The 27,893-nt window shown below is 37.9% G+C and overlaps 1 protein-coding gene across 11 annotated transcripts in view; it reads left to right on the forward strand.

Moving 5' to 3' along the window:
• CASK (calcium/calmodulin dependent serine protein kinase) overlaps positions 1–27,893 on the forward strand; it is a 223,053-nt gene that overhangs the window by 166,920 nt on the left and 28,240 nt on the right. For all 11 annotated transcript variants that reach the window (XM_074603666.1, XM_074603622.1, XM_074603576.1 and 8 more), the window contains 6 exons: positions 10,625–10,702; positions 12,032–12,112; positions 17,635–17,823; positions 18,372–18,450; positions 24,358–24,443; positions 26,319–26,387. In XM_074603666.1, coding sequence (XP_074459767.1) covers positions 10,625–10,702; positions 12,032–12,112; positions 17,635–17,823; positions 18,372–18,450; positions 24,358–24,443; positions 26,319–26,387 — 582 coding nt within the window. The remainder of the gene's footprint in view (positions 1–10,624; positions 10,703–12,031; positions 12,113–17,634; positions 17,824–18,371; positions 18,451–24,357; positions 24,444–26,318; positions 26,388–27,893) is intronic.

Raw genomic sequence — 27,893 nt, forward strand, 5'->3', positions numbered from 1 at the left:
GCCTGCAGTTTTGCTGCAGGATTGTAACCTATTGAGGGAATTTAAACTTGGATATATTTGCGCTTTTTTAAGTTTTGATCAAAAGATAGATCATAGAATCATAGAACTGTAGGGTTGGAAGGGACCTCTGGAGATCACCTAGTCCAACCCCCCTGCCAGAGCAGGGTCACCCAGAGCAGCAGGTGCACAGGAACGCGTCCAGGCGGGTTTGGAATGTCTCCAGAGACGGAGACTCCACCACCTCTCTGGGCAGCCTGTGCCAGTGCTCTGCCACCCTCAAAGTAAAGAAGTTCCTCCCCATGTTTAGGTGGAACTTCCTATGCTTAAGTTTGTGCCCGTTACCTCTTGTCCTGTCACTGGGCACCACTGAAAAGAGCCTGGCCCCATCCTCCTGACACTCACCCTTTAAGTATTTATAAGCATTGATAAGATCCCCCCTCAGTCGTCTTTTTTCCAGGCTGAAGAGACCCAAATCCCTCAGCCTTTCCTCATAAGAGAGGTGCTCCAGTTCCCTAACCATCTTAGTAGACCTTTGCTGCACCCTCTCCAGCAGTTAGTTCCCTGTCCCTCTTGAACCGGGGAGCCCAGAACTGGACACAGTACTCCAGGTGTGGCCTCACCAGGGCAGAGTAGAGGGGGAGGATGACCTCCCTCAACCTGCTGGCCACACTCTTCTTGATGCACCCCAGGATGCCATTGGCCTTCTTGGCCACAAGGGCACATTGCTGCCTCAAGGTCATCCTGTTGTCCACCAGGACTCCCAGGTCTCTTTCCACCGAGCTGCTCTCCAGCAGGTCAGCCCCCAACCTGTACTGGTGCATGGGGTTATTCCTCCCCAGGTGCAGCACCCTATGCTTGCCCTTGTTGAATTTCATAAGGTACCTCTCTGCCCAACTCCCCAGCCTCTCCAGGTCTCTCTGTATGGTGGCACAGCCTTCTGGTGTGTCAGCCACCCCCCCCCAGCTTTGTGTCATCAGCAAACTTGGTGAGAGTGCACTCTATCCCCTCATCCAGGTCACTGATGAATATATTGAACAGGACTGGACCCAGTACTGACCCCTGGGAAACACCACTCGTCACTGACCTCCAACTAGACTCTGTGCCCCTAATCGCGACCCTCTGAGCTCTGTCTTTCAACCAGTTATCTATCCACCTTACTGTCCATTCATCAAGCCCACTCTTCCTAAGCTTCCCTATGAGGATGCTGTGGGAGACCATGTCGAACGCCTTGCTTAAGTCAAGATAGACCACATCTACCGCCCTCCCCTCATCTATCCGTCCAGTCATGCCATCATTCATCATAGAAGGCTATCAGATTAGTCAGACATGATTTCCCCTTGGTGAATCCATGTTGAGTACTTCTGATAGCTTTCTTTTCCTCCACATGCCTTGAGATGACGCCCAGAACGAGCTGTTCCATCATCTTTCCAGGGATGGAGGTGAGGCTGACCGGCCTGTAGTTCCCTGGCTCCTCCTTCTTGCCTTTTTGAAGACTGGAGTGACATTGGCTTTCCTCCAGTCCTCAGGCACCTCGCCTGTTCTCCACGACCTTTCAAAGACGATGGAGAGCGGCCCAGCAGTTACTTCCGCCAGCTCCCTCAGCACTCTTGGATGCATCCCATCGGGGCCCATAGACTTGTGAATATCTAATTGACCTAATTGATCCCTCACTCGATCCTCCTCAACCCAGGGGAAGTCGTCTTCTTTCCCCATTACTTTCCCCAAAGCCTGGGACTCCTGAGGGCTGGGCTGAGCAGTGAAGACCGAAGCAAAGAAGGAAAGAAGGACCAGAGCAAAGATACAGCAGATATTCCAATGTTTAGCTACATAACAGAATGGAAAAACCTTTTCAGTGCTCTATACCATAACCTTCTAGTTCCTCTGGTGTTTCCAAGCATACAAAATACATCAATGCAAGATTTAGATGATAAAGTACTGAGTGGTAGCGTATGTAGTGCCTCTTGGCATCTTTGGCTATTGCCAACACTGGCAAAGGGCTCTGTTTTCCTTACAACTGCCAAGTAACCAAATTGCTACCAAAAGACAGACCCTGTGAAGGCAATGAGGAGGATTTCTTTCTGGGTTCTTTTTTACCCCTTGGATTACTAAGAAGACAATGCATACACAGTCCTTTGGTTGTGCACTTCTTAGGGGTTAGGGGGATGTGTTTTCCCTCTGAAAGGAAGCTACGATCATTTCAGGCTTACACCTTAATAAAACATACCATATCAGTCACCTTCTGTCCTTTACTTCGTATTCATCCTCAGTAGAATGAACCTCGGTCATTCCAGCTTTACTAAGATGCTGTTCTGGGAACTCAGTAGGACCATGTCTGACAGGCAGCGTTTGTTGTAACGTATAGCAAACTGAAAGGTCAAGGAATTTTATTCTAGCAGTTCTTGAAATAGATCAGTTAATGTATTTCCTCTTTCTCCAGTAGCAAGGCATTAACCACAAAGAAACATGTAGTATCCTCTGTATGCATGAGAAATGTGCCTATTAACAAACTGCTAACATTTATTAAACATTTTCCCGTTGGCATTTAGCTTCATTGGTATGTCAGGTTTGCATGGTCAGAATTTCAGGTTTTGTGTATGTAATACAATGACGTTTGTCATTCTTACTGTCTAGAAGACAGTTTTTTGCCAATTGTGTGCAGCGGGAATTGAACTAATATAGAGAGAAAAATGTTTTGCCTAGTTTGGTTGGGTTTCCTCTCCTGTCTTCTTCCCCCCAAAAGTTAAGTTCTTGATTTAAAATAAAACAAGTGAAAAATCCCAAATGTGGAATGGTCCCAAAACCAGGAAGCAGCTTGGAGTAGAAGCTGAAATGCCATGGGGTTGATTGAGTTTACCTGGCACCATTTTTTCTTACCTGCTGTTGTAGGTAAAGGCATAAGAAAATCTGGGGGTGTGTTCATTTCTGACACAGGTAGCAGCAAATGTAACCCTGTTCTACAAGTAACACATTATGAATATATAAGAATACAGATGACTTTTAAAAACAAATTACAGTTAGCCTACATTTTGCAGATAAAAGTTCCTCTAAAAAGTAAAAGAAGAATATGAGTATTTCAATTCTATCACATAAATAGTCAAAATTAAAGTGAAATTCAGGGTTCCCATTGCTACTAGATTATCATCATTTTTTTACATAAAAAATAATTTATGTGTTGCACGAATGTGAATATGTAGAAAGAAATTGGGTACTTCAAATTAGCATAACCTCTGTCAGGGTTACTGAAAGTTAGTGCCTGAAGTAACAAGCTGCAATGATGGCAGCTATCAGTTCTGTGGCATGACAGAAGCAAACTCTTGTCTGTTCAGACAGAATTAATGTACTGCTTCAGATTGTCTTGTTCCGTGAATACCGGGTCAGAGAATCTTCATTTTAGTTGATAAACTACTTCCTGAAACCTTCTATTGAAGTAGTTTTGTTCACTGTTTAATTGCACAGCATGTCACTTGTAAGGAACTTGAATGCAAAGGTTGATCGTTTGCAACAGAACTTACTGTTCTACAATAAGTGTATCACACAGGAAAAAGTTTGAAGCTGTGGGGGTCTGTAACCTGTAATGCTGTAGAGGTCACAAAGTAGCGTCTTAAATATGCTTCGGACTTTCATACGGGTTGGGGCTGTAATGTGTGCTGTAGAATTATGCTGGGAAATGAATAACAGTGAGCTTCAGCACAGTCCTTAACTTTGAAAAATAGGGTTTAAAAGAACAAACTGTCTTTAAACAAAGATAAAGCCCCTGCTGACTGTGACCTTGTTATTCAGTGTGTTTTCCAGTAGGATTTGTTACCTTCAGGGATGTTTCCTTGAGGGCATAGAATCCCACGGAAAGAGGCACCCATGGGAAGGTTGTAAACATTTTGCGTGGAAAAGCAGATGTGAAACAGAACTGGCAGAAGAAAGAATTAAGTGGTTTGTCAATTATCTAATTGACTCTTTAATTTTAGCACTTCTTTGATATTACTGCTTGTGAATATTATTTCATTCAGTAGGTCATGGATTTCTTTCAGACTTGCAGCACAAGAAACCTCTGGGGTAAGTGGAGTACCACAATAGGGAGCTGTGGAAGGTAACAGAGCATCAAGCCTATTTGTTTGGTAAATGTTGCTGTGCAAGAGGCAAGACCTCCACACGAGAATCTTTAGATGGTACAAAAACCTAAAAGTGATGAAAAACAGTCCTCTAATATCACTGTATTGCATATGGTTATATTGTTTAGAAAGCGAAAACCAAAAATATACGGACATGTTTTAATGATTACTTTCAGATGTTTCAATTTGGGGATTTAATGTTTGAGGGTGGCAACCCAATATCTGTCTGTCTGAATTACAATTGAATCTTCACAAAGTGTGTATTTGTGTTGAGAGATTATGGGGTTTTATGCTCTAGCAGTTCAGTGGCTCTTGTTTTAATGAAAGTTTCTCGTTTGCATCACAGAAACTTACAGATATTGGATAGATAAAATACTTACTGATTTCACTGTGTGATCTAACTTTGATTATATTCAAGATTAGACCAGGCAGTGTGGCCAAATTTCTGCTAGTTGTCATGTATCTAAATTTTTCAGTGTGACATTGAATGGGGGTTGCGTTTGGACAGTATTCTGACTCCTCTTACAGGAAATGGTTAAAAAGGAATTTCTGCACATCTGAAAAACTAGTCAGAAGAGAAGAGTTTGTTGTTTTGTCTCGCCTGCCTGATAGTGGATTAGGCTTTTGGCTGCCTGCTTTTAAATATCAGAAGAGTTCCCTTTATACAGGCAGAAGACAAAAAGTCTCGACTCCTATGAAGCTGGTCAACTGATACTGACGCGACTTGACATGTTGTGGGTATTCTCTTCATAGCATTTGTGTTCTAGTGTGCAAAATCTAAAGTAAAACTTGTCTTTTAAAGAAGCAGTACTATTCTGTTAATTAGCTATAACGTCAGTTTATGTTTGTTATATCAAGTTTTGTTAACGTATCAGTTGTGATTGTTAAGCTTTTCTAGAGCAAGCGCTTAGTTTTGATTTTCTGTGTAGTAAATGCAGAAGGACTCGTGCTGAGGAGTGAGGCTGAGATGCAAAGTATTCCAAAGTCTAGAAATTCCAACGGTTACAATTACTGTGTCATTTTACAATATTTTTTTTTAATTATTAGGAAATGTTGATTCTCTTTATGCTTATTGCTGAGTGAAATTGTTGGAGGCGGCTACTGGGGGGAGGGGACAAAGTTATTTGCTAATCACTTCAAAATAGAGCGTCCCAGCAAAACAAAAGCCCATCATTAGGGGCACATACAGATTTTTGCCCTGCTGAAAGTCTGTTGGTGTTACGTAGAAAAGCATTCTGTTGTGGACAGTGAAGAATGAACCAGTTAACTCTGTTCCACAAGAAACCACTGTCGGTATGGTCCCTGAAGGACTGAGGGTTGCAGGGCTGCCGAAAGACAACAGCATTGTAAACAGGCTGGTTTCCTGTGATTAAAATTGTGCAGCTAACTGCACATAGTAATGTGTTCTGTACCACAGGAGTATGTGAAGCCTGGCTGTAATTGTCATTAATGTTTACCTTAATCTATGATGTGTGCATACAGGTTTCATTCAGAGTTTTCTGAAACATTTTGTAAAATGTTTGTGTAAAGGTGTGTTGGATTCTTATGTCCAAGGGAACAGATATTCTTGCTACTGCGTGTAAATGAAACCTCTAAATTCACATGCTTTCAGAGACAAATTATGGAGCTGTAAATTCCTTCTTCTAAATTGCCTCTGCTATAGCTATTGTTTAAGTACAAAAATACTTGAAAAGTATTGCAAACCAGTCTTTTTTTAAAGATTGCAAAGAAGGTAGGACTGCTTCACCGGTTCTGGTGCATTAATGCATAGTATACGCTTTGCTCCTCTTACCAGCCTCTGCTATGTTCTGACAGAAAGCTTCTGATCATCTTCTGTAACCAGTAAATACTAATTGTTGTTGGAGTTTATGTGTTTTTTGAAATCAGCTTTATAACATAATGCTAAAAAATTATGTCCAGACTTAACACGCAGTTACTAAAATTGCAAATGAGAAATAGAAAATAGTATCCTGGATTCATCCTTCTGTTTATATGAGTACATACCAAACAAGAGACGCTTTTTTTTAATGTCCAAAAAAAAATTCTGTGAAAGCATTGGTGAAATGGTATATTGAAAAAATCAAAATATAAAGCAAGTACTAAGAGGTACTAATACTTCCTTTGTTTCTGGGTTTAGTTATTGTTACTTGACATGTTTTTAAAGATACCTATCTTGATTGTATGGCACTATATTTGCTTTGACTACATAACCAGTTAATGTAGAAATAGTACTTCTGGTACAGTCTTGTATGTAATATTATTTTAATTTCTCCTAAAGGTGCATTAGAAATACAGAATGACATGTGAACCTGAGCAAGATAAATGGTTCATGGGGTATTGGTGTGTCTGTATTTATAGATGTGAAAACAGTCTTGTCATTTTACTGTCTTCAGTGTGTAATAATTGCATTTGTCGTGTGTATTGTAATTTGTGCCACTACTTTCCAAAATAATGTAGTGTTATAATGCATTATACCAGAGAGAAGTTGCATGGCCTGGACAAAAGGTTGTTTCTAGATGAGATGTGAAAATGGACACTGAGACAGTTTGGTAACAATACTCATTGTCTCCATTAGGAAATTTTTATGTTGCTAACATGAAATGTCAGTAATCAGTACAGCTGATTTGGTTTTAAGAAGGGATTAAAAACGGTTTTAGGCCAAGACGGTGTTAACTATCATTTCAAGAAGCACAATTAAAACCTAAGAATTTGTGGCCCGTCTATAAAAAGACAAAGAAACCTTGACATGATGAAAGCCAGTCAGCTCCTGTTTTAAAAGTAATTCAGAGCACAGAGATTGCAACAACTAGCTGAACACCTACCATGTGTTTTTAAAAAAATATTGTACAGAAATTGACAAGCAACATTTTTCTTTATGTCATTTGGATTTTCTCATGTGGAAATCTTCTTTAACTTCACATACAAAAATAAATCTTTCACTATTACTATCGGTTCCCTTCAGGATTATTCATAAAACATCAGTTTTATTCATATAATGTCATTTTCCAACAAATTACAAAATAAATTTTTTACACTGAAATTTTAAAGCTTAATCTGTTGTTTATGGACTATGTGACTGGAAGAAACAATTTTAATTATGTAGCCTGGTCCCCTTGTAAGCTAAAAAGTCCATGAACTAACTTGAATTAGAATACGCCATTTCAAAAATGTCTGTTTCTGATTTTTAAAAACTCCCAAGAGAGTAAATCCATTACACCCTTCATTACCTGCAATGTTGATATTTGTGCTTTAATTCTACTCTGAATTTGCCCTGACTACTTCCTTTCACTTGGATCATGTGATAGTTTTGTCATCTAAACTGAATTCCCTTATATTACCAAACTTCTGTTGTCTTTAAGCATTTTATAATATGCTAGGGGGAGAGATGGTTGATATTTTTGGAGTTTTTTTCTGAGCCCTCTCTGCCTCTTGACATCCTTCCTGTATTTTGAATGTGGAACTGAACAGTGGTCTATTGTGGGCGCGCCACAAACACATACAGCAGTCTTGTTCTTAATTGATATTCTCATTATGGTATGGCATTTGGCTGTAGTCTTCCCTGGGAGAAACTCATACATAGCTGACTTTATGCTTTCTGGCTGCCTGAGATTCCCCCTTCCCCCTGCTAAGATAGTTCCTCTTCTTTTAAGTATTACTTGTCTTCTTTTTTCTTAGATGTATGATCTTTTATTTGGGCAGAAAATACGCTTCTCTTTTTCCTTGCATGCAGAGGTTAAAGTGATGGTAACCCAGTTAAATGAAAAAGTGTATTTCTTTTTTTTTCTTAAATCGGCATTCCTTCATGAAATGTCACTGGTTTTAATTAGGAATTTACCATTTAAAAATGCATTTCAGGTTGGAGACGTTCAAGTTTCTTAGTAGATTTATTGTGGGTTTTGTTTGCTTCTGGCTTTTTAGAGTTAAGGTTGAACAGAATTTTAGAGAAAAACACATTATACTCATGGTAAAAATGTAATGTGGTGTTGGCTGTTTGCATAGTGTTTCCATTAGACACTGCAATGAGTGCCATCCACTGCCATGAGCTTTGGGCGTAGAGTACCCAAGAAGATTCTCTAGACGAGATCTGCTCATGTTAGTGAAGCTGCCAAAAATACATCCTTTCTCTAGTTGAGGCTGTCTTCTACTTCCAGACAGAAACAATGAATGGATCCCGTAGCTTGCATAATATATAGGCTTTAAGCCTTAATGCAAATATGAAGGTTTTTTCTTTTAAGTACTCTGAGTGTCGCTCCTAATGCTTTTGTGTCTTGGAAGCAAATCTCAGTAAGTAGCACTCAGTAAGTAGCCTGGAAGATGAAATTTAAGTGCTGTGACTCAGTACAAAGGCGCGACACAAAAATAAATGCACTCTTGTTTAGTCTGAACTTTGCCTTGATTTTTTCCTAAACATTCTTAGAGGCACTTTCGTACTTTCCTTTTTGCCTCCTTCCTAGTCTCAGAAGATAACTTATCCTCCCTTGATAGCAAGAAAAAATTGTTTCTCTAAACTGCCAGTTGTTTTGGATCACGATAACATAGCAACTTGAGTGAAATCGTCAACTTCAGTGATTTAGCTTTTAAACAATTGCTAGAAATAACTAATAAAAATATTTTCCTGCTAACTTTTTGAATTCCATTATTGCTAAACAGGATGTGTGTGTGACTTTTAGAAAAATACATTCAGTAATATTCTTGTTGGGTATCATGCATTTTCAACAGCTCCTACTGCGCTTTAATCAGTACACAGGGCTTGATGCAGTTTAACAGGTGTATAAATGTGGTACTTGATAATTTGGGGTTCCTGGAGTTTGGGTAGGTTTTGTTTACTTATCTAAGAAAAGGTAAAACCAAATAATTGTGTATGCTACTAAAGTATTTCCTGAACTATAAGCTAGCAGAAAGCTTCTATTTTAAAAACTTCAACAGTGGTCAAGGCTGCTTAAACTGTGTAGTCTAGCAGTGTTTTGGCAGCACAAGGTGAAGTTGTTGGATGTGGAAGAAACTGATTTATCTTGACTTTCCTACTTTCCCCAAGATAGTGGTATAACTGTCCTCCAGCAATGTTTTTTGGAAGTGACATTGTTTCCTCTTTTTGTATTTGTTTGTGTACGGACTTGAAACGGTGAACGTGTGCGTTTTGTATTGGATTGTATTTATTGCAATTTACATCTGTTCTAAAACTGAATGGTATTTCATGTGAGAAAGAGAAGAGGGCACTTCTGTAGCTTGACAAGGTTCCCTTTTTCAAAGGCCGTCCTCAGCCAAATGACAGAGCTGTAAGCTTCTCAGAGGAAGCTTCTGAGAACTCCTTGCTGAGCAGCCTGGTTGGGGGGTTCTTATCAACTCATCCTTTACAGTGCTAAGATTTGCTGAAGGTATTAGTGTTCCGTGTGTATTTTGAATGTTTGTTTATGGACACTATTTTGAATTTCAGTTGAATTTTGCGTATTTCCAAAGTTGAGAGATTCCACAATTTCCCTGGGCAACTTGTTGCAGTGTTTCACCACCCTCACTGTGATAAAAGTTTCTCCAATACCCTAAAAATAGCTATTTGTATCTTTTTTCTGTCTTATGTTTCAAAGAATTAGTCTAACATAAATAGGAATTAATTACAGGCATGACCATCTTGATATTGTTTGAAATGTAAGCCAAAAGTTTTTTATTTGAAAACAGTACCTTTTTATTCTTTATTTTTTATCTTTATTCTTTATTACAGTGCCTTTTTATTCTTAAGTATACATTTATTTCTTTAAAACATGCACAATCTTTTAGGTTTGTATGAAAGAGAGGCTGTAATATCTATATCTAATTTTAAATTGAAGATAGAGCTCTCTACTGTTGTGTTTTGCATAGTTGAGGGAGTTTTAAAAGTTTTCTTAAGAAAATAATTAGCCTGGAATGTTTACGATTTCCTATTTAAATACATTGGCATTCTTCTGACCAATAGAAAATCCTGCTAAAATAAGAGTACTCTTTTATTTGTGAGCCCTCTTTCTTGGGAAGTTTTGGTTTTTTTCTTATCCAAAGACTTAGGCTTTTGTAGCTTTCTGTCTTGAAGAGCATTTTCCCATATTCTGAGGTTTATTTAAATTACTGTTCGGAATGTTTGATGATTGATTTATTGCGAAAAGTGAGATATGCAGATCAATTTGATTTTATAGTAGAATGTATAATTTACAGCATTTATTCAAGATTCATAGGATCACTACTAGTAGAAGAATATAGTTTCTGTAAATCTGTGGAAAAAGCATGGGAGGTTTGCAGAATCCTTTAACCTCTTGAACTTTCCCATGTCATCCTATGAACTCTAAATCTATGGCACTGTTCAAATCAGGAAATGTTTAAAAATGAAAAGCCAAAACCCTAAGCTGCTAGATTTTGTATACAAAACATCTGTGGGACTTGCAGTTTAACAATCATCTTAATCATGGTAACATAAGCAGGCTATTGTTAGCACTCATCATTACTTTATATAAAGTAGCATATGATTTCAGTAGTTTGTTTTCTTGTTATTTCAGCTTTATGACAAAATAAACACAAAATCTTCACCACAAATCAGGAATCCTCCAAGTGATGCTGTACAGAGAGCCAAAGAGGTAATGGCTTTAAAATATAGGTTTTACTTGGAAAGTTTGATTGTATTTAAAGCGGAATATTTTTTTTCTTCATTAAGATACTGATATGTATTCTGGCTCATAACCGGAATTATTTCTGGAGTTCTACCATTGCTTACTTAAGTTACATAACATGTTGCATAAACTTGCAGAATTACATTATGTCTGTGAGGATTATATATATTACTCAGTTTTATCATTTAACCTTTGCTGCAACAATAGCAGTCTTAAAAGGAATACTTCTCTTATGTAAATGCAATATCTTTCATGTTCAGTTTATGTATTACTTAGTCACAAAAAAAGATGTTTCCAGGTATTTTGAAAAAACAAGTTTATCATAGGTAGTTCTAAGAAGAGCAGACCTAGAAATGTAATGAAGGTGGCCCATTAAGATGAAAGATAAACACGCACAGATGTTCTTAATTCTTATAGCTGACAAATAGTATTTTATTTGTCTATTTATTGCAAGTAGTAAAAAAATAAATAGTTATATTTTATATTATCAGTAAAAATAAGTGCAGTTATTGGGGGTAACGTCATACGAAAACATTGTTTATAGTGCTATTAAAATAGAATTAACAGGAAGACTAAATCATTATGTAGTAACTGCAGTCACATTGGTGGACACCCCAAAGTCCTATTCTGCAAAATTTCCTGGCAGTTAATCCTGGGAGGTGCTTCCAGAAGCAGAATATTACTTAGTCACAATATATTTTTTTGTAGTCCAAGTAGTTGCATGCAGAAAATAAAGGTAAAAGTATCAGGTTGCAGGCAAATGCCTCCTGCCTCCTCCCCCCACTGATAAGCTGAAGTATGGCTTAGATTTTATAACATCTGGAGCTTCGAAGTGGCATAGCAATTGAACCACCTACACTTGATGTCTTTAACAACTTAAGTTGTGGAGAGATGGTTTTCTGAGTATTTTTAATTCTGCTTTTAAACTGATTGTTTTAATAAGTTGAGACCATGTGTGAGAATAGCAATTGGTGATGGTGATGTGTGTCACCTATAAGTCAGCACTTCATTTCTGTCTCCACATATTTAGCTGTTGGAGGAATACTGTCAATTGAAAAAGAGCAACCATTTCCTTCAAATTTCTGCTTTAACCTCTCTCAGAAAGAAAACTGAAACAAGGTATTTTATTCTCCTAGGGGTGAACCACATTATCCTAAGCCCTTTCCTGTCAAAAACGTTGTTTTGTGTAATCATTTGGAGATATTCTGACTGACCAGTGAGGCTTTTTCATTTGTTTGATTAATAGCTTTATTTAAAAGAAAGTTACTATGGACGTTTGTCCTGCTTGTTTTGCAGGTATTGGAAGAAATTTCATGTTACCCAGAGAACAATGATGCAAAGGAGCTAAAGCGTATTTTAACACAACCTCATTTCATGGTAAGCAAATGCTACACTTGTTGAGGGTTTTTTTGGTTGTTTTTTACATATATTCTTTACATTAGAAAACTGAATTTCAGTAAGTTCTCCCTAAAATCTGCAGGTGATAAAACTGCTTACAATACAACATACCTGTTAATAAATGTTTCTAATCTCCTGGTCTGGCAAAGTAGCTTTTATTACTACTACTGTTGGGCCCCACGACTGTGCTGAAACCTGTCAGCAGTTTGGAGTAATCTAATTATGGAGCAGCTTCACTGTCCTTTTGGGGCAAGCTGCATTGCACACAGGAAGAATGAATCCTTTCAGATGTTCATAGGTAGAGCTGGGGTTCTCCTTTTTCTTTTTCCCAAGGTGATCTTACGATAAAGGTGTGTGAAGTCATTGCAAAATTAGTGTTTATTTAACATTATTTTACAATAAATCAATAGCTTGTGCAGTCTAGTGAATTTGTGTTGCATATCAACTCCTACTGTGTCTGTTTCACAAACCTGATTTGTGGGCAGTAATTGTCCTAAGTTGAGGGATGTAAATGCTTATAATAACTTGGTTCCGGTTACTGAAACTTGGTTCCAGTCTTTTGAAACTAAAAGGATTTCTGTTGTTCGTGCTGTGGATGAAGTTCCTAAGTTCAGAAATAAAAGTGTTTGCTTAAATCTGCTACACACTATTGTCAGTTTAAACTCATGAATTTGACTTTCCCTAACACAAAGATTATATGCAGGGGTTTTTGTGGAATTTGCTCACCTGAAAGCTGAATTACTGTAAGTCTGAAGGATAAACCTAATTTCCAGGAAAGAGTGAGCTGAAACCAACCTCATATTCAGGTATAAGATGAAAACTGGATAGCTGCATGTCCCAGTGTGTTCTTTTGATGGCCACTGTAGCTTCGGGTGCATTTATTTTAGTATTTTATATCAGACCAGGAGTGTGGTTTTGAAGTGAATTCCCTGATCGTCCCCTTACAATGCTTTGGCTTGTATCACATGAGAGTCTCAAAGCATGCAAACTAGACTCCTTTCCAATAAAATTAAACTTGAAGACATCCACCAGAAGCTCAGCCAGTGTAATCCAGCAGCTGATGGGCATTTAGTCGACGTGTCAAGACAGAAGCTGGTCAGAAGTAAAAACTCCTGCAATGCGTTCAGTGTGTACATCAGGTCATCACTAACCCAATTGTTTTACTTGTCGATCCGTTCCTAATTCATTGCACTAATTGCTAATGCAGACGTTGGCTTTTTATGTTGTACTCAGAATCACACTGATATGTCATTGCCTGGAGATGATACCTATCCTGAAGTCTGTAACAAATCTGGTTCAGCATTTAACAGGAATACTTGCTTGAAATAGAACATAAAACAAGATGGAATGGTAGTCCGCCATATTGTAAGAACGAATAAAGAAAAAAAAAAACAAACAAAGGAGAAAACCCAAGAACAATACTTTCTGGTACTCAGCTTCTTTATTTGTAATCTGACAGGTTCATTTGATTTACCTTTTTTTGTGCAATACTGCACAGTATTGCAAAAACAGGCACTGTGGAGAAAGCATTTTTTTAAGTATAAATTATTTTCAGAGTAGGTATCAATAAAAATTATTGTGGCATATAAAAATTTAATGTATCAAATCAAGCGACAGGAAAAGTGAGTTGGACATCATCTTTTATAGGTATCTCTATTTCCACCTGATATCTTCATAAACTTAAAACCATCTGTCAGAAATGTTTCTTATAAGAAATAAGCCACAATTCCATAACAAGTATTTTTGATGAGGAGTAATTTCAGTAAGTTAGTCTATGGCATCCCAAGATTAATTGCTAGTTGATGGAGTCCCGTCCCTTCTCCCCATGTTTTATCCTCTCCCTTACGATTATTCTGACGTTCATCTGACCCTGCACTTCAGTATCGCGCTGTGCTAAAGTAATAGAAAACTTCTCCAACAAGACAATGATCAGTTTAGCAAAAAGAGCTAAGAGCAACTGGAATACTGCCAGAGCCAGAATGAGCAAGGGGACGGAAACATTCAGTCCACGATGGGGAAGAATGGCACAAACATGTAAAGCAGCAGTTAAATCTGTATATGTTGCAGTGAAACCATACCTTTAGGGTGCAGATACCAAAGAGTCTCCAGATGTCAAAGAGGCAATCCCATCCTCTCAAATCATTCCCACTCCTGCTCCCAGACACACCTTTTATAAGGTATAAAATTATTCTTATGTATGTGGCATTCTGCCAAACTTTCCTTCAGCACTAAGGCCTTTAAAATAGATATTCTTAGGAAAGGAAGTAATTGTATAAAACAACATTGTCAGCCTACACTCACAATGTGTTTCCCAGGGATTGTACTGCAATGCTCTGGTTAGGAAGTTGCTGAGCTCTGATACACAGAGACTGAAGCAGTAAGGTGCAATAAGTACGATCATGTGCATTAACACCTGTATGATAACAGAGTATTTTACTATTATTGATATTATTTAATTGCAAGACAATGGTGTATAGTCTGTCTTGTTTACTTAAACGTAGTGTTAGTGGTTTAGACTATGTATAGACTTTTACAGAACTAAAGCCAATAACCTATGTGTTTATAAGTACTCTAACTAGGACTGAGATCTTCAAGTTCAAAGGTTTTTGTTGTTTTAATTGTGTGCCTTATGGGTACAGGAATAAATTATAAATTTAGTCTGTACGTGCTTAACATTTTGATTGAAAGCAATGTATGTAAATTTTGCATAAAGGTCTTTCAGTAGATAATTATTTTAAGAATTCTTTAAAAGATTGTCAAGTACCTCATTTATTGTGTACAAATTTCAAGGAGCTTTTATTCCATTACACAACTTTGAATATTTTTTCAAATGCGCCAGTGTTATCTGTAAAAGATTCTATTATATATGTTTAGTATGTGGCAGCAATTGAAATGTTTGCTGTACTAGGAGACTTTTACTTAATTACATGTTGGAAGTTTTATCCATCATCATGTGCCTTCCTACGCTGTTCTTTGCAGACAATGATCCTGCAATAGAGTAGAAAGCAGTTGTTCTCAGTGGACTTCTTTTCAGCAGGATTAACATGTTCTACAAAGGAAAAAGAGACAGGGAAAAAAATACCTAAATTACCAAAATTAACTTAAATGCATGAAAACAAGTATCTGTAAGTAAAATCGAATAGCAGTCTTTATATTAAATGTTTTTCAATATGAAAATCGAGGTTGCTGTACTTTAATAACTGGTGTTTCTGAATTTGTGTTAATTTTTGTTAACACATTCAAAAGTCATCCAGTATAATTATGAACCTTCAAAAATGTTCAAATTTCCATATTTTAATGTCCTACCAGGTGTATATTATTGCTAAAAATATAGTATAAACCAAGGCAAGTATTTCACGTCAAACAAATGAATTGCATAAGAAATGTAATATTAAAGCGTGGAGAGTATAACAGATACAGGCAGGTGCATGAAGTTGAGTAAGTAGCTTTGAGTAGCTTGAGGTGAAGGAAGCAGAGAAGATCACCCTGGTCTGTTAAAGAGTCCTTGCACGCAAAGCCAAGACCACACACACTCTTACAATGGATGGTTTTTGTAACCGCCAGAGCTAAGGCGTGATTGCACATGGATGCTCTTAGCTGGGACAATTGCAAACAGTTTTTAGATATTAAAATGAGAATTAAGCTGAATCCCCAAACCTATATGGGAGCATTCACACCAAAGTTTGCACCCAATTAAATAAATCAAATTAAGAATTTATTTAATTAAAGTCCTTTAACTTACATACGTGGTCCAGATCGCTCAATATAAAATGTTGCTTCGGTAGTACAGACTAATGCAGAGGAATTGTTGCAAGTTTGAACTTAGTGGTTGACGAAATGAGATGAAAAACAGAAAATGCAGGTACGGTTTAGTATTTAACTAAAAGTAGTATTTATGTAGAGCTTGAAACACTGGAAAAACAGGAGGGAATGTGGCCAGAGCACTGCTAGTTCAGGGAATTCCGTTCCATCATTATAATGCTGAATTCACAACTATAGTTTGCAAGTGATTTGAGGAAAGGGAACTTAAACTATTTATGAAGTTATATTTTACAACAAGGTACGCTTTAGAAGTGCTAACTTGGGAAGAAATTTAGGATTTCGTAGAGGCCATGAAAATCCCATTTCTACCTTGGATTCCACTTCAGAAATACATCTTGTAGGATGCGGTTTTATCGTTTTTCTCAGTTTAAGTTCTACATAAACATTTTAACTGAAGACTAAGACATTGGCAGAGTCATATTTCTCTGCCAAAACGAATTCTAGAGGGTCAGTCACAAGCCTCACAAGATGGATGGGGTTTGCAAGTTAAGAGCTGAGAGCATTAAAATGAAATTAACAAGATGTTAACTACAAAATAGATTGGCCTAACTGCACTGGTGGCTGATATCTGTACTATTGTAGAGATATTGCAAGAACTAGGCTTGATTTATCAAGCCTTAACTGAGAAACCCATCCATTTGGGCACAGAGGCAGGATCGATCTCTGGTCTTTGATGAGTTAGTATAGGAGTAGAACTAGCATGTTCACATACAAATCATATTTAGTTTTGTAGCAGAAGCAAGCTAGCTATAATATTATTAAGAGTTGAATCTAAATGTGAAACGGATGTGATATGGGGCTCTTGAAGATATCCTGGAGAACAGTGGAACGTCATACCATAAAAAAGCCTGGTACGGTTGAATACTGCTTTGCAAATGTTAACACTTTGTCCAACTTTTATCTCATAATACTGTGTTACACTTTTTACAGTTACACAGGCTTCATGTTTTTCCCTAGCTTAGAGTTCTTACATAGTCAGTTCTTCTGCTTGTCAAAGATACTTAAATAAATTTAATCAATTACATGTTGTACCATTCTTTGCATCAAGAAACAGAGTAAAACTAATTAAGTAGTATTTGAGCAGTTTGTTGGTTTACACTGTAATTTTTATCAGGTAGTTCGAACTCAGTGTGGTTGTGCTGGGTCCATGCTCTAAGAGAAGGGGGGAATATGGATTTGATTATGCTAGTAAACAACAAAAAACAGTATTTTGTTCTTTCAGTCAGTACCAATCCACAGTCTGTCTTCATTAGAAAGAAATACCACGGGATCTGAATACCTTTTCATTTTATTAGGTTAATTATTATAGAATAGGTTGCTCAGAAAGGTAGCTTCCTAATTCTGTGTCTAGGCACATAAAGATGGATTATTCTGACACCTTGCAGGTGTCGAGAAGGTGGGGTAGAGGGAAGCAGCATCATTCTCATTGATGTTATCTACAGTAGAAAATCAGGTTTACTCATGCAGATTTTAAAGGCTAGGTATGTGTGTATGCATTTGCAGTCTGCTGAAGTTTATCCTACAATCCTTTAAGGGAAAAATTCCTATATAGAAAGTGAGGCACAAATATCTTGAAATTCCTTTATTTTCTGGAAAGCTTCAAAAATACTTATGAGGAATGAGTGGGGGGCATCAGAGATGATGGACGACTGATATTTTTTTGCTGTAATCTCCTCTAGGCCTTACTTCAAACTCATGATGTAGTGGCACATGAAGTTTACAGTGATGAAGCGCTGAGAGTTACACCTCCTCCCACGTCTCCATACCTAAACGGAGATTCTCCAGAAAGCGCCAACGGCGACATGGATATGGAGAATGTAACACGAGTTCGACTGGTGCAGTTCCAGAAGAACACAGATGAACCAATGGTATGGAGGGAACCTCAGTGTTTTTCTTGACACTGTACTGGTAAAGACCAGTATTATAATGATTTTAATGACACTTTCTGCATTTTGAAGTAGGGTTACCAGTATAACTGGAATAGTTCAGCAGCCATTGCAGATAAATATACTCTTGTGTATATACTTAAAATGTTATGTGTACATTCATACTACTGCTGTACCACTAGAGCTGTTCTAGAGCTTGAAACAACCTTGTAGTAGGTGTAGCAGATCACACTTTAAACCAAACTGGACACTTTGCATTTTAATACATAATTACATTTTTAACAAACCAGAATCTCATATGCTTATATATTAAATTATTGCATCTTCACTTATAAATTGCAATTTATAAGTGGTTTGCAATTTATAAATTGTTTTCGTTGCTCATATTTAAGTGAGTGGCAAAGTTTTTACTTTAACCTTAAAATGTATACCCTGCCTTCAGTCTTTTAGGAAAAGTGACTGCTCTTAACTGCTCAAGAATCACACTGCTTAATATCTTATTTTAAGGGTATAAACGTTTCTTTTTGTAGGGAATCACTTTAAAAATGAATGAGCTGAACCATTGCATTGTGGCAAGAATTATGCACGGAGGAATGATTCACCGGCAAGGTAATCATGTGTCATAAATAGTTTTGTCTTCAAACACAATTATGTAGATAATTTTCTACAAACCGTGTAACGGTACATGCTCCTCATTTTGATTGCTACTATTCCATAGTAGTGTGCCTCTGTGTCTGAATGGAGTCCTGTTAACTGCCTTTGTTACCTTCCATTTGCAGATATCTTCAAGCATTTTGAGATGAAGGCCCAATATGTTTCATTTAGGCCTTAATTAGGATGATGGAAGTAGAGCTCAGTAAGAGATTGAAATGCCAACAATGCCTGGAGGTGTACTTATTTAATCCTGTTTTGGTTTTTTTTAAAAAAAAAAAAAGTCCTTAGACTAGTTACAATACTTTTCCTTGCAAAAATTGACGAGCTTTTTCCAACAAAAAATTTAAATTTCTCCATATATTTTCACACAATTCCTGAGCGTCTTTGTACTTTTGATGTTGAAGCTTATTAAACAATTTGTGAAATAAAAACATTTCTTGTGCCTAGATATGTAATCTTTATTTTCAGTTTTCACTACTATAGCAAATCCTGCAGACATACATCTTTTCTCATCTCCAGTCCTTCTTTGCCTCAGTCTTTAACAGTGAGACCAGTTGTTCTCTGGGTACCCAGCCCGCTGAGCTGGATGACAGGGATGGGGAGCAGAATGAACCCCCCATAATCCAAGAGGAAAGGGTTAGTGACTTGCTATACCACTTAGATGCGCACGTCTCTGGGGCCGGATGGGATCCACCCAAGGGTACTGAGGGAGCTGGCAGAAATGCTCACCAAGCCACTTTCCATCATTTGTCAGCAGTCCTGGCTAACCAGGGTGGTCCTAGTTGACTGGAGGTTAGCAAATGTGACACCCATCCACAAGAAGGGCCACAAGGGGGATCCAGGGAATTACAGGCCTGTCAGTCTGACCTTGGTGTCAGGGAAGGTTATGGAGCAGATCATCTTGAGTGCCATCACGCAGTGCATATAGGACAGCCAGGCAATCAGGCCCAGTCAGCAAGGGTTTATGAAAGGCAGGTCCTGCTTGACTAACCTGATCTCCTTCTATGACAAGGTCACCCGCTTAGTGGATAAGGGAAAGGCTGCGGATGTTGTCTACCTAGACTTTAGTAAAGCTTTTGACACCACTTCCTACAGCATTCTTCTGGAGAAAATGGCTGGTCATGGCTTGAATGGCCATACACTCTGCTGGGTTAAAAACTAGCTGGATGGCTGGGCCCAAAGAGTTGTGGTAAATGGAGTTTAATCCAGATGGTGGCTGGTAACAAGTGGTGTTCCCCAGGGCTCAGTATAGGGACCGGTTCTCTTTAATAACTTTATCAACAATCCGTACAAGAGGATTGAGCGCACGCTCAGTAAGTTTGCAGACGACACCAAGTTGGGTGGGAGTGTTGATCTGCCTGAGGGTAGGAAGGCTCTACAGAGGGACCTGGACAGGCTGGATCGATGGGCCGAGGCCAATTGTGTGAGGTTCAACAAGGCCAAGTGCCGGGTCTTGCACTTGGGTCACAACCCCATGCAACGCTACAGGCTTGGGGAAGAGTGGCTGGAAAGCTGCCCGGTGGAAGGGACCTGTGGGCATTGGTCAACAGACAGCTGAACGTGAGCCAGCAGTGTGCTCAGGTGGCCAAGAAGGCCAATAGCATCCTGGCTTGTATCAGAAATAGTGTGGCCAGCAGGACTAGGGAGGTGATTGTGCCTCTGTACTCAGCACCAGTGAGGCCGCACCTCAAGTACTGTGTTCAGTTTTGGGCCTCTCACTACAAGAAGGGCACTGAGGTGCTGGAGCGTGTCCAGAGAAGGGCGACAAAGGTGGTGAGGGGTCTAAAGCACAAGTCTTATGAGAAGCAGCTGGGAAAGCTGGGGTGGTTTAGCCTGGAGAAAAGGAGGCTGAGGAGAGACCTTATCGCTCTCTACAACTACGTGAAAGAAGGTTGTAGTGAGGTGGGCATTGCTCACTTCTCCCAAGTAACAGGCGATAGGACAAGAGGAAACGGCCTCAAGTTGTGCCAGGGGAGGTTTAGATTGGATATTAGGAAAGATTTCTTCACCAAAAGGGTTGTCAAGCATTGGAACAGGCTGCCCAGGGAAATTGTTGAGTCACCCTCCTTGTAGGTATTTAAAAGACGTGTAGATGTAGTGCTGAGGGAGATGGTTTAGTGGTAACTTGGCAGTGTTAGGTTCATGGTTGGACTTGATGATCTTAAAGGTCTCTTCCACCGATGCTATGATCCTCTGCAGAGCACTGTTTCACGTGACTGTGTTCCATAGTAGGGGCAATAAAACTTTTAAAAGATGTTAAAACTGGGTAAGAGAAATCAAACTATGCCTGTTATAACTTTGTTCTTTTCTTTTTAATTATACAGTGTGTTTTATTTCTACAAGTTTGGGAAATTTAACCCATTCTATATGTGCTTCATCTAACTTAGTTTGAAAATGAACTATACTTCAGTGTTTCTGTAGTATCGTCATCTTTTTTTAAGTGTTTATAATTTTGGTAATGCTCTAGATGCCTCTTAGCTTCACTACTTCCTTAAAAATACCTATATTTATAATATTTCTACTGAATAGAACAACGTAAATGTAAGTTGACAGTGATCATAAGCTCAATATCTCTTTGAAGGGTCTGTGGCTTTTATTTGTTTCGGGTTTTTTTAATGTTGTTTCTGCTGTCTCATTTTGCTATATGGAAATCTGCCAGCAATAACAGTAATGACTAGATAATAGATCTGCTGGGAAGGTTACAGGAACTATATGATTTCAGGTCTAGCAGTATTAAGTACAAACTGAGCAATTCCTAATCACAAAGTAGTAGCTGCTGTGGTCTGCCTCCTATCTCTATGTCAGTCAGTAGTCCTGCTGATTATAGCTGTCCTTATTGAAAAGATGGGGAAGTTGGAAGTAGGGAGATAGGCTTGTAAGGATGCTATCTACTTGCACCTTCCAGAAGACTGAGCTCAGTGAAAATGCAACACCAGTTTCGGTCATTAAAAATCGTCTTTTTTTTGACTTGTCTGCTTTTTTTGGGTAAGTAAATGAATTGTATCTTAGATCTCAGGCTTTCTCCTTTGGTCTATGCCTTAACTTAGCTCAGTTGTCCATTCACTTTTTAGCTATGGATTCTGTTTAGACTAGTCATACTATAAATATTATTTTCAGGGGATCTGCATATAGCCTGGGTTCTCAGCAGCTCTCAGTATCTTGACCCATAGGTTTTTCACAGATGCCTGGTTTTGGGGCATACCTGCTTAAACATAAATTCATTCTTACAATGCATTTAAGAAGAGGTCTCAATATGGCATTTAAAAAGATTTCCAAAGAAGAGAAAGGGCTTATTGGCTGCCCATTTAACGTCACCAGAAAAACAGCAGTTGTTCATTGCCTATGCTACATTCTTGAAGTGAGCTAATCTAAAACTCGCACCAATTTTTTTTAAACACTGATACCCCTGATAGCGTTTATTCAGTTGTAACAAAATGTATGTTATTACTTGGTGAAAATGTGATTATACATTCACAGCCTTTCACTTTCCAAGCTACAGAATTTTCTTTTGGCTACAAAACATGTTTATGAATAGGGGTTCCAAGAATTCGTTCTGTCTTCTTCCTAATAGGGTAGGATTTCTCATACTTCTGTGCAGAGCAAGAGTGCACACCTCCTAAAACTGTCTTCATTCTGACTTGTAAAGACAAAGAAGGAAATAATTAACTCCAGAAATACATCCATTCTTTATTATTATAACACTGATGTGTTATACGTCAGTAGGTCACGAATAGCTTAACTTCTAAATAAACACTGCGCTGTCAATAGAAAAGGAACCAAAAGCAACCAAAATGAGATGGTTAAGCACAGGTATCATGGGAGCTACAAATGGTACAGAAGACTCGTTATTCAAAGATGTCAAGAATACTCTTTTCCAACAAGAATATTTATAAAGAGCAAAAAGTTTCTGTAAATAATAAAAGTCACTTCCTTCTGACTGAAAATGTCTTCCTATGGTTTATCAATGCACCTGACCCCCAAAACAGAATGATCATCTACTGCTAAATGTCCATGCTTTATTCCTAACTTTTCTGTATACTGCTCCATTCCAGGCATGAACAGAACAATATTCTCTTCTATCAGAGTAACAGAAATGGGAAGTGCTCCAGAAGAGGGGATTTTATTTAAGTGCACTGTTGAAATGATTTGATACAGGGATATTACTGAGTCTGATTCTCCTTCTAATATTTAATTCCATCAGATTTATATGTTGAATAATGCTGAAGAATCTTTATACTATTCTAGGGCATATGCTGTTTATGATTCAGTATTATTGTTTAATAACCATTACACTCACTTCAAACACAATTTAATTTTGGCATGATAGAGTCAACACAGAGCCTCATATATTTTTTTTTTTTAGAATATTTTTTTAAGAATTGGGTATTGAATGCCTTCCTGAGAAAATCTGTTAAAACTGAACTTTCAAAGTGTTTCGGTAGAGATTTCATCATTAATATTCTAGATGTGAACTAGATTAATTTGAAATTCAGATGCAGGACTTGCATTCAAATTTGGTAAACTATTAATTGTAGTAATTTTTCTACTGAAGAGTGGAAGAAGAATTGTGGTGCATCTTTTTTTTATAATTTCACTATCAGCAGATCAGCTCCTGTAGAACTGTTAGAGCATTTAATGTGGCTGAAGGACTTATTATTGAGAGTACTGAAAGTTTTTGTAAACTTTGGACTTTCTGCTGTAGCACTGCCAAGTGAGCTTCTGTTTCGCAGAAGAGAGGCCAAAGGGAATCATAGCAACAGAGCTTTTCAGGATTCTTCTCTTTGGTTCAGGCTGTGCCTGTGTTTAGCAGGCACGCCGTTTGATTGTCATCTGTTTCAACCAGCTGAAAGTTTTGCTTGCATTGTATTCTTTGGAAAAACTTACTATTTTGATTCGGGAAAAGAATTTTAAGGATTTTTCAGGATTTTAGTTGATTGACTTTTTTCAGGTAATTTTCCATAGATATGTTTTAGTTTAGGAAATGTTTGCCTTTTGCTAGTTTTCCAAGTAAGATTAATTATATTAAGTGTAGTAATTGTATTAGGTACAGTATTTAGAGAAGGATACTTGCAAACATCACTGGCTAATAATAAGCCATGGAAGTTTTTTTGGAGAACTGCTAGAGAATTAGGTGGGCTTGAGCTACTCAAGTCAGAAATTATCATCCAAAAAGAGCCTCCTAGGTTACTTCTAATCCTGAAGAGAATTAATTAATTCATTGCCTCCTCCCCGTTGAGCTTTTGTAGTGTCTTAGAGCCATGTTGTAGCATGCCATTCCCATCCCAGCCTTCAGCAGGTCAGTTTATGACTTTCCTAAGCTAAGTAGATATTTGTTTCATCATCTGACATTGTAGGTAGTCACACCAATCATTTACATTCAAGCTGAAGTCAAGTTTACATACAGAAAATGCATACTGTAACTATGGCAAATCTAAATCTGTCTCAATTTATCAGTTTTAGATCTGATAAATGCGTTAAGTAGTCATCTGATAAAATGCTGCTTGAATGTCTCTGTTGAATGTTTGCAGCTGATTGCAGGTCACATTGCAGGTGACCTCCTTTTAAATGTGTGGAATGTGTGGGTTTTTGCAGTGTCCTTGTGAGGGACTGATATTTTCCCCATGTACTTTACAGGATACCTGGGCATCTTATGCTGGTGTATTGACTGTACTCTGAAAGGCAGATTTGTGATCTTTGGTAACTAATACGTAGCTACCAAAGTCCTTTTCTGAATCTAGCCAAAAAAACTTACTTTAATGTTGCTTCGTATTTATGCCTTTGTATGAATATTAGTACTGTCTTACAATTATCTCAATTTGTAAAATATGTTGGAGGTGACTGTGTGTTTTCTTAACTCCGCAGGTACGCTACATGTAGGAGATGAAATCCGAGAAATAAACGGAATCAGTGTGGCAAATCAAACTGTAGAACAACTACAAAAAATGCTTGTAAGTGCCGGAAATCTTTATCATGTTCTTTATAAAAGTGCCTACCTTATTTTGACAAAACTTTTATGTAATTGCATTGTGACTTCTTTTTCTTCTATTTCTGATAGCCTGCATGTGCATGTAACAAAAAGTCTTCCTGTGTTCAGCCATTAAAGCCTTCTACAGGCTCTCCCCTGCTTTTTAGTAGTGTCTTTTTTGCACATTATACCCAGGAATGGTAGAGGGCACCTCCAGGTACCATTTTATTTATTCCATTTAGTCCCACAGAAGAGACCATTGACACTCAACCATTCCTGACAGATGTATGTCTGACCAGCTCTTGAAAACCTTTAGTAATGGAGGTTCCCCAGACTCTCCAGGCAGTTGACTTTAGTGTATAACTCTTCGACATTTTTAGAAAGTTTTTTCTAATATCTGGATTTCCTTTGTTGAAATGCAGGAGTTTCTTCTCTTGTGCCTAGTAGACATAACAGAAAAACTACTCCTTTCCTCCTATTACTCATCCTAAGTTAGTATATAAAGATCATGCCCTTATTTTAAATCTTCAGTCTACACCAAGTGTAGTCACTGAGTACACTGTGAAAGAAAATAAACTTTTCTGAACTATTGGTATAATTGCTACGCAAATACAAAGACAATAAATCATAGAACCGTTCATGTTGGAAGTTACTTCAGGAGGCCTCCAGTCCAGTCTCCTGCACAAAGCAGGGTCAACATTGAATTCAGCCCAGGTTGCCCAGGGCTTTGTCTGGTTAAGCCTTGAAAATAGCCAAGGACAGGGATTTGACAGGATGGGTGTCTCTTTGGGCAACCTGTTCAATACTTAATTATCATCATAGGGAAAAATGTGTTCCTCATGTATAGCTGGAACATCCTGTCTTTCAATTTATAACTCCTGTGGCTCATGATTGTTGATGTTGCAAAGAAAAAAAAATATTTTGAGCTCAGGCAGTCTGGCTTTTTGCAGGACAACTCCATCTTAGGCCTTGCTTGTAGAGTCAGTTTGATACTCCATAACACTTGCAAATTTTTCTACGTGCAATTTCTTGGAATTTTGGATGATATCACTAATCCTTTTACTGTGTCCAGAACCATATAGACAAGCTTAAGTGAGTCCAGACAAATAGCATTTTTTTGGCTCACAATAAGCCAGCCAAAGAGAGAAAGGGGAAAAACTCTAAGATCACTTGAAATGATCTACCTACCTTTCTGCCCAGGTCGAGTCCTGCACTTGTCAGCCATGTGGTGGTACTTATATTCAAACTGTCATTTAAGAAAATATGACTAAGCAAATATGTTTCCACAATCTGCTGCTATTCTGCAGTTACTACTTGTCATGAATATTCCTATACTATAGTAAATGCAAACTAGCAGACCCTGCATTCTGTTCTGGTGAAAGACTATTTCTTACATTTCTACCTTTAGTACAGTAACATGCAGCTTTCCAGAAACTGAATATGCTTTTGCTATTTAACAAGTACGATGAAAGAGAAGAAAATATCACTTTAGTATCAATGTCTCTGTGGATCACAAGAGTGTATCTACAAAGAAAAGATTGACATGGAAGAAACCTACGCAACTCTGCATGTCTCACCTTAAAATACACCTTAAAATACACTAGGTTCTAGGCATTCGAAAACTGGTCAGGCAAATAAACTGATAATCTATGTTTACCTTTTAGATTAATGAGAGACTATTTAAATGTTTGTTTATAAGTGAAATGACAAATTAGCCATACCATGTTAGCTTTTCTGAATATTTATTTTAGGAAAACATATTGCTGCTCTCGAACTATGATGCTTTACTTCCAAGCATTAGTGATTTGGAGATTTTATCTTCAGTGTCTTAGTCTTTAAAGTGCTTCTCTTTTTGCAGAGGGAAATGCGTGGAAGTATCACCTTTAAGATTGTGCCAAGTTATCGCACGCAATCTTCATCCTGTGAGGTAATGAATTTAACGAAACATCCCATTTCTTCCTCAGTCCTGTAACTAACTGCCTGCTGATGGCTGAATGTTACTGCTTTCTGGGAAATTGTTTCTGCCTGTCCTGTTAGATCACGCACACCAATTTTACAACAAAGATAACGGAACACGAGTAGGTCCCACCTACCTACTCAGCCCTGCCTTCATATTCATCTCATCAGCACCTTAACTAACTCTTTACAGCCTATTAAAAAAAACAAAAAAAAACAATAGGAAAGGGGATCCTCAACTCATGCATTTAGGAAGCCCCTTCAAAAAAATTTACAATTTAAACTCATTCTCCAGGAAGTCTGTTAAAGTTCCGAAGCTGAGGAACAATCCTCCTTTTTTTTAGGCATTAAACATTATTTTACTGCTTTGGGCTGTTAAGGGTTAATTGGAGAATCTGTTTCTGTATAACTCTGTTGAGGTAAATTTGTGATGGTTGTCTGTAACAGTTACATGTGGCTTAATACTGTGTTTCCATGAAAAATTGGTATTTGTCATTACAGAAGAAAGCAGATTTGGAGATAGTTCTTGTTGAACTAGAAACTTGGTGTTACGGTTTTTGTACACCAACATTTAATTCCCTTCTGCTTACAAAGTTATGTTCCAGATTGCAACTGAAGGGAATTAAATTCTAGAAAATGACTACTTGAGAGGTACTGTTCCAATTTAAGCATACAGATGGCATATGCGCTATGTAGATGATGCCAGTCTTTCTGTGCCACATGCTTAACTGCGCAAACAGTTCCCAAATTAGAATTCCAAGAGTGAAATCACAATCCCTGTTCAAGTCAAGCACCTTACCTTAATTAGAGCTGTGATTTCACCCTAATTGTTTTCGTATCTCAGCAGATGCTAGAACATGCAGAAACTGCTGTTGTGATTGTCAGAACAATCTGTTTGAAGGGAAAATAATTACTGCTTTTTGGTTGCCTTCTGTACTTTTAATAGAAGTCAACAAGAACTAAAAGGTTTTAGAGGTAGAAGGTTTGACAGTTTTCACCTATGAGGCTGATTTTCTTAAACGGTATAAATATGAAAGCAAGAGTTTTTCTTTAAATGTAAAGGCTTTAAAAAAAATTAAAATAGAAATTCTAGACTGTGCTGACCAACCGGTGAAATGATACACCTGCTACAGAGATGACTATTTGGAGAAAATAATTCAGCATACAGCTTTAAATTAATATCACTAGGTGTCATTTCAGAAGTAGCAGTTCATCTCTTTTCTTTAGCTTTGTGTCTTAGATTCTTCGTGACTATTTATTTCACAGAAGAGGGGGAAATGGACTCTCACCTTCCTTTGGAAAAACCAGCAAAACTAGGAAAAAAAAAAAAGCCTGTTTAATTACAACACTTCATGGCATTTAGTATTCATGTAATCAGAGGTGCCTGAGTCTATTCCACCTGCTCAGTCCCATCTATGACTTTGGCTAGTTTTTCAGCTGTTATGAGTGCACACAAAAAGCCAACATCTTTAAATCA

Source organism: Larus michahellis, chromosome 1, assembly GCF_964199755.1.
Source record: "Larus michahellis chromosome 1, bLarMic1.1, whole genome shotgun sequence".
NCBI classification, from domain to species: Eukaryota; Metazoa; Chordata; class Aves; order Charadriiformes; family Laridae; genus Larus; species Larus michahellis.